At 35.2% G+C, this 7646-nt stretch overlaps 2 protein-coding genes across 3 annotated transcripts; both read right to left on the bottom strand.

Moving 5' to 3' along the window:
• Window positions 1–380: 380 nt before the first annotated feature.
• On the bottom strand, window positions 381–4227 carry LOC118755851 (saccharopine dehydrogenase-like oxidoreductase; the record flags this gene model as incomplete). Of its 2 annotated transcripts, none has more annotated exon segments than XM_036490660.1 (5): window positions 381–573; window positions 653–887; window positions 965–1090; window positions 1152–1482; window positions 4161–4227. In XM_036490660.1, coding segments are annotated over 4 exon segments (713 nt in total), but the record flags the coding sequence as incomplete, so codon positions are not given.
• A 13-nt stretch (window positions 4228–4240) lies between these two features.
• LOC118755852 (saccharopine dehydrogenase-like oxidoreductase) lies at window positions 4241–7631 on the bottom strand. The gene is made up of 5 exons (XM_036490661.1): window positions 7412–7631; window positions 7146–7338; window positions 4956–5102; window positions 4525–4863; window positions 4241–4453 (listed from the first exon to the last, which is right to left on the bottom strand). Exons 1-5 carry the CDS (start codon window positions 7527–7529, stop codon window positions 4345–4347), a joined length of 906 nt encoding a protein of 301 aa, XP_036346554.1. The 5' UTR covers window positions 7530–7631; the 3' UTR covers window positions 4241–4344.
• Window positions 7632–7646: the final 15 nt, after the last annotated feature.

Genomic DNA, 7646 nt, shown 5'->3' with positions numbered 1-7646 from the left:
TGAAAAGTTTGAAATTTTGACTTACATGTTTTTGTTAGATAACGAGTTACACTTTCATAAAAAAAATAATAAACATTAAATAAAAGAAAAGGAAACAGCTAAATAACACTAAAATGTCTCCTCCCTATTTATATTTTCACCGCTGTAAGTGAAAAAATTTAGTAAATTTCGGTAATTAAATGTTTTAGATATTAAGAAATTTGCAATTCTTTCAAGAAAGTGCGTGCAATATATAAATTTTAATATCTTTGATTTGCATAATGTGGCATGAAATGTTCACTCCCTCCACCAAGTTAGGTTTGGGTTACCAAATGTTAAACTTGTATCAGTAAAATTCCAAATTTTGCCTATGATCTATAAAAAAAGGTTTCCCACCTTACCAAAATTTGAGTTTCGGCTGCAAATCGGGCAATTTAGTGTCGCCCAAAGCACGTTGCAATCTTTGGCTTTCGCTGAAGTTAGCCATGGCATGAATAGCGCTCTCCCACGTGCCGGCATGTAAAACAGCTTTGGAGCTTTTGTCTTGATAATCAAGAATATTTTCCCAAAACATTTCGCAGCTATTTACAGTACCTAAGGAATAAATTCGAGGTAGTTACATAAGTGAAAGTAATGGCAATGACAGTCACATATCCCCCCACAATGGTCCCACCTGGAAAATTTCGCTCTGCATGCACTACACCCATTTCAGCTGGAATGCTATCGAAGCCACACGATGAAATCACATAAATTTGCTGCTCCTGCGCCAATTTATGATATTTCACTTGCATGCCGTCTATATATTGAGGTTCGCCGCTAATATCCAAGTGATGCGAACCGGCTTCAATGCAGGCCTTAACCACCACCTCGCCATAGAACCGATATGGGCCACAGCAATTGATTAGTACCTTAAGCAAAAAATTAAAATGAAAAAACGCAAATATTTTTAAACTTATGTAACTTTGTTGAAAATGTTCACACTGACCTTGCATTTCCTAGCCATTTGCTCAATCGATAGCCGGTCGTCTACATCTGCCAAGATAATCGGTATCGCACTTAAATCTTTGCCAATTGCCTGACCTGCAGTTTTCAACACACTTTCCAGCTTATTCTACGCAATTATGTTAAATGAACTTTAGCATTGCCTTGTTGGAATAAGTATCAATGTTTACCTTGTTACGCCCCGCAATGCCCCAGCTGAGGCCCTGCAATATCTCTGGCGCCTTCTCCACCACGATTTGCCCCGTAAAACCGGTGGCACCAAATATAACAACATCCAATTTCGCCGACATTTTTAACACTTTTAACTTAGTGCGTCTTAATGTTTGCATGTAGATCGATTTTTTCAGATTTAAATCGAGATTTGTTAGACGGCTGCGTTGTGACTGAACTTGTATTCTCAGCAACTGGTTGTCGGACGACTACCTATTTAATAACTAGCATTGTTGTAGTCGAGGTGACTTAAGCTCAGTCCAAAAGTGCCTAGCAAGTGCTCAGTTAAAGCTTAAAACATACATACATGCAAGCATACATACTTAGTTATTGAATTGGAAATTCTAAAGGTTTATATGGACGTTTTTATATGTACATAAATATACCTATTATAAAAGCTTCTGTATACATGACTTGCGGACGCACCAGATATTGTAATGCCGTTATCTAATTACTTATTGAATAACACAACAAAAGATAAACAAAACATTAGTGAAAGTCTTTGCTATAAATATGTATGTGTATGTAGTTACAGTATTTCCCGCTTATAAGCTCTAAAATATTTAAAGAAAATCCTCCTCCTTTTTAGATGAGATATATAGATAAATTAAAGAGGCATACACCGCGACCTAGTGGGTCTATTGTGCCCTCCACTCATCACAACACATCTTTTATTCCCAAAGATTTCAGGGAAGATATTAAAATCAAATTCGCAGCTTATGTAGACGTCGTCTTAATCTGCAGTGTCCAGTGAGGAGAGGTTAATTAAAAGTTTGTATATTTTTAAATTGTACCCAAAAGTAGAGAAAAATATGTCATCTTCCCGCTTATAAGCTCTGAAAATTAATTTTTCATTTTGAAATTATCTTGTGAACCACTTGTACAGGTTTTGGATTTTATCGCACATTTATTTATAAATATAACACGTGATCTTGAAGAGAATTAAAGTGTTTCTACGTAGCAAAAAAAATCCTTTCGACCATTTTTATAAGCAAAACTTCCAGATTCAAAATCATCAAATCTTTAAAACTTATTTAGCTGCACGTCTGAACGTTTTTTCCAAGACTCGCTACATCAAAAATAACAACATCGAAAATGCAAACATTCATTGTAAGTCATTTTTTTAAAACATACATTGTTCATAACGGTTTCAATATTTAGATTTCAAATACTTCTGAAAAAAAGAAAGGTTTTCTACATATTTCAAGACAACGGTATAATCATGGGCATAGCCAAGTAGGGCAGGGAGGGGCTCGACTTTCAAGTTTTCCCTATATATATATATATATAAAATATTTTATTTGAAGACGCTAAATCGTTCAAATGTTTTGTGCCAGACTCAAATTTAAATTTCTTTGAAATTCTATCGGTTTTCTAGGGCAAATCAAAGATTAATATGCATCAGTTGAGGAAAACCCGTATGTCGATTCTCAAGTTTTTTGAATCAATTTACGAATCGATGTTCATTATTGATTTGTTCAAGTTTTTTGAATCGATTCACGAATTGAAACTAAAAATCGGCAAAAAATCGTAACGGACGGGCTCGATTAATCGGTTTTCGATTTAATGGATTTAAAAACATTCAATGGGTTTGCATTTCCTTGGAAATGATTCTGACTTGGGTCTTTCCTCAAAGCAAGCATCTATTCATCAGAAGCTTTGGGCCACTTGGGAAAGTTCTAATGGCGTTTTCGTTTCTACCAAAAAAATTTTACCTTCTCTTTGCCCACTACGCACAAATACTAAGAAGAGGGAAATGAGAAGGCCACATTTTTTTGTAGAAACAAAAGCGCCATAAGATTAATTACATGAATCGTCGGTCTTACTTAAAAAGTCTAAAAGATGCTGTTACTCAAATTCTCATCACTGGATATTTAAATAATTAAATTAATGTTGTAATTTATAGCATTGCATTTCTTGATCACGGTGATAAATGATACCTCAATTTGTTCCTATTTTAAATGAAAATGTATTATTTGGCAGTAGTCGTTCGTGACGGTTCAGTTACACATAGACCAATCGGAAACCACATCTCGTGCATTTTAGATGATGCATATATACGGGAAATACTGTACTAACTTCATTCCATTGAGCCTAGTGCCTTCGCTGTCGATTGGCGCGAGATAACGACTGAGGAATTTATATCGCGTCTCGCCTTAGAGCGCGGTTACCCACGAACGTATACGTAGCGTAGCGTAGAAATACGGAGAAAGATAACAAGTGTGCTGTTGATAGAAAGAGAGGTGGTGAGTTTTTGTTAACACGCAGATCCCAAAAGATAGATCGTGTCAGCTGACACGTTCTCCGTTTTTACGTTCGTGGGTTACTGCGCTTCCCTAGCCACACAAATTGGGTAACATCGAAAATTTTTTACGTGCACAATGCTTTTTTTTTGCTAAAAATGTGTACTGGTAGCTCTAGTAAACGCACCGTTCAAAAACGTGTAATGGCCATTATGGTGACATTGAAACACGATCCCATCCGACAAAAAAAACTATAAACATGTGCGAACTTGGATATATGTATCCGAACATTGAGAGCAATGAGGGAACTGACAAATAGGCGAAGGTGAATGAATCCGAAGCAATGGAATTGGGGTTGTTCTCTGGGGATTAGTATAGAAACAGAAATTAAATTCCAGTTCCTTTGATTGGCTAGAAATCATAGGACGAAATCTCGATTCTAGTTCATAGACTTATAAAAAATTATACTAAACTGATCGGAACAACCAGCTTAGTGTCTTAATTTTAGAGATATCCGACTAAAAGTTATAAACAAAAACACTGCCCGAATGTATGTGAACCAGAAATCGAGCCTGGGTTCTACCGATTGGTAGAGCGGACCTTTAACCAATCGGCAAACCACGGCGTGCTTATTTTATTATGACTTATTAAAGAAAAGTAAAAAATTTTTAATTCCAATTCTAATCCGTGTCTGAACTCGCCGCAATCAATTACCAAATAACTTACTTTTCCTCGAAGATATGTCTCTTCTGCATAAGAGCTACAGTTTCTCTATCCCCATTCTTATACAATTTTTTTTTACTGTATTAAGTTTTGTTGTTTATTTCTCGCAGGGTGTGTATTATCTTTATTTTAAATATAATAAAAAAAACTTATAAAATCGACACACTATTTACTGGCTTCTAAACAACTACGCCTCCAACTTCAGTACCTCGAACTTCATGCCGTATTTGTATTTCTCCAAGTCTTCAATGAGGCTAGTTTTGGCGAAAGCATAACCAGGAGAGATCACGCCACCACTGAAATAGAAAAAATATTTTAGCTTCAGAAATGTCTGCTATTTTCGTTCTCTCTCTCTCTCTCTTCTTACCTTCCAGGCAACTTGTCCGTCTCCTGCAAAATAATCTTCGCTACTGCCAACATAGCCACACCAGTCATGGCATAGAAAGGATTGCGACCAGATACACGTGTCCACAGCTGCTGTTTAGGTTGCTCACTCAGCGATTGCGCCTTGGTCCAGCCTTTAGTTTTGAAAAGCATTTGGAAGAAGTGAGATTCCATAGTGGCTTGCGTTGGCCCATCGGGTGATATGAGGCCCAAAGAGAAAATTTGTGGATATTTCAAAAGTAAGTTGCGCGTAAAATTGAATTGGGACAGCAGAGAGATTAACACCACTATAAGGGGCGTTAAGATGGCGTTGAGTAGCGATCTTCAGTGTTATGTTGTGAGGCAAGAAAAGAGTAATAAAAAAAATGTTAGAAATTGATTTTGCTATGATTGAAAGTTTGAGCTGAACCTTACTTGTAACCAACATAATTTTCGAATTGTATTGGACGCTTTTCCTCATTCTCAAACCATAAACGTTGTGTGTTTGTAACGATATGGCGATCTCCACCCATTACGGGTACAAAGTAGCTTTCAAGTGTAGGCACCTTATGCGGGTAGCGGCTATGGGGGCGAAATATGTATGAAGTAATCAGAGGCAATGTTAAAAGCTGTATAAATCAATATTATTAAATACTTATACATATAATGGGCTACAAGACTGTATATTCGAAAACATTCAAAATGTGTTGATTTTTTTTTTGTTTTCTACAAAGCTTTAAACTGGAGTTTAAGGGGGTTTTTTTTAGAGAATTAACTGTATTTTAATTAAAAATTCTTAAAAATGAATAACTAAACGTAAGTGGCAAAAAATTTCACTTTGACTTTGGGGTGCTAATGATATAACCGATACTGTATGTATTAAAAATTCGAATCATTGGAAAAATTCCAGTCAAAAAAATTTGGAACAAAACATGGAAGTTTCCATACACAAAGTACATATGTACATATAAAGATATCGCTACCTAGAGGTGATAAAGTGCTAAGTCCAATTTTTTTCCAATATTTAAATTTTGATGCAGAATGGCAGGTAATACAAAACAACATCGATTTTTCGTCTCTCCCGAACAACTTCGAAAAATGGACTTGACACCTTTTCACCCATAGGTGACGATATGTACATTAGACTGCATCACCAAAAAAAATATTTGCGGTTTTTCTACAGGGATTAAAAATTTATTATATTTGCAGACCTACACCAAAATACCGATTTGAAAATACCTCCAAAAATTTAGTTTCTTTATAAGCAAAAATTGTTTCTTCTATGATTTTTTGAAAGAAAAAATCCAATCAGATCCAGAATCAGAAAACAGTTAAAACACAAAACAGCTTAAAAAATTTGCATAAAAATAATAAAATATTGTTTCAACGGAATCATAATAATGAGATGTTTGATGCTTTTTTTAATTTTTTTCAAAGATTGGTTTAAGAAAAACTTGAATAACTGGGCCAAAACTATACCGATTTAGACTTCTAAGGTATCAGTTCATCTTACCTATCTCTTGCATACTTTGAATAAGTTTATTTTAAAAAGTACGCAGAGTTTTTACAGAGTCATTCAAGTTTTTATTAAAACAAACTTTGAAAAAAGTTCAAAAACAGGCTAAAAAATTTCATTATGATTCCGTTGCATTTTTTTAATACTTTTATGTAAATTTTTAAGCCTAAACTGTTTTGTGATCTGACGTGATTTTTTTTTTTCAAAAAATATTACCAAATTAACTAAATTTTTGGAGGTATTTTCAAATAGGTCCAGTTCTCGTAAATCTTAAAATTTTTCCGAAATATTTTGGTACGAGTCTTAAAATTAATTCCAATAGAAAAACAGTACCGATTTTTTTTGTATGGGAAGTGATGCAGTCTAATGTACATACATATAAATATGTATTTTTTTGAGGCACAATATTTTTCCAAATTTTGACAAAAATTTAATTTTTATTGTGTTTTCATCATTCCTACCTCCTCCTATCCTCATATGTAGATATATTTAATTTTAGAAAAAATTCGTATGTCTATGGTAAATACATACATATGTATGTAAGACTAAATAGAGAAATATCTACGTCTGTCGGAATGCCGGTATGTCTTATCAGCCAACTTGCCATATTATAAAAATACATTTGTAAGTACATACATATGTACTAGTGTCGGCAGCGTGAATCTTAATTTTTGCGAAATTAAATTCCTCTCTTAAATTACTGGGGTTTTGTTTCTTAACAAGTAATTATTAACTAATATATTACTAATTTAAACAGAGGGGGCCTAAATACGCGAGAGAGCTTTTAGTTTCTGCTAGCACAATTTGTTCTTGTTTTTTTTTTTGTATTTAAGTTACTCCAAGACTTGTTTTGTACATTTTTCTTTTCTAATATTTCCATACCAGACATTGACTTGATGCTGTGTCGCTTTGATTGTTGCTAATTGTTTAACTATTAACTGCCTTATAACTCGCTAAAAATCTGCGCCAAGTGCGTAGTTTCGCGCTTCTCTACTTTGGCTATACTTCTATAGCTTTTATACATCTATATGTAGCAGTATACCAATTAAAGCTGGTAGTTGAAGTCCGAAATTATCAGAAAGAAAGCTTTTAATTATATTCTCACTCACCGCACTTTCAAAGCCGGCTTCAACTCTGGATAATCTTTGGGCTTCAGCTGTTTTGTGAGTGCAATCACTTCCTTGACATGGCTCACCGCATGCACAAGGCTCTCCCAAGTACCGGTATGCAGCATTGCTTTTGACTCACCCTCTTTGAAATCGACGGTATTCTCCCAGTATGTTTCAATGGAGTTCACAGTACCTGCGAAGAATTGAATGCCGGGCTCAGTAAGCGACAAGGGATATTTGTAGTTAACTTCAATTGCGAATTTTACCTGGAAAATTACGTTCTGCGAAGACCACACCCATTTCCGCAGGTATGCTATCAAATCCACAGGCCGACACTACATAGGCGCGCTTCTCTTTAGCCAATTCATGATACTTCACAGCCATGCCATCGATAAATTGTGGTTCGCCGCTGATATCCACATGATGAGTGCCAGCTTCAATGCAGGCTTTCACAACCACCTCGCCATAAAAACGATAGGGGCCGCAACAATTGATGATGAC

The sequence above is a fragment of the Rhagoletis pomonella genome, unplaced genomic scaffold, assembly GCF_013731165.1.
Source record: "Rhagoletis pomonella isolate Grant_MI unplaced genomic scaffold, Rhpom_1.0 Rhpom_scaffold_07656, whole genome shotgun sequence".
NCBI classification, from domain to species: Eukaryota; Metazoa; Arthropoda; class Insecta; order Diptera; family Tephritidae; genus Rhagoletis; species Rhagoletis pomonella.
This window is presented reverse-complemented; position numbering and strand designations above follow the sequence as displayed.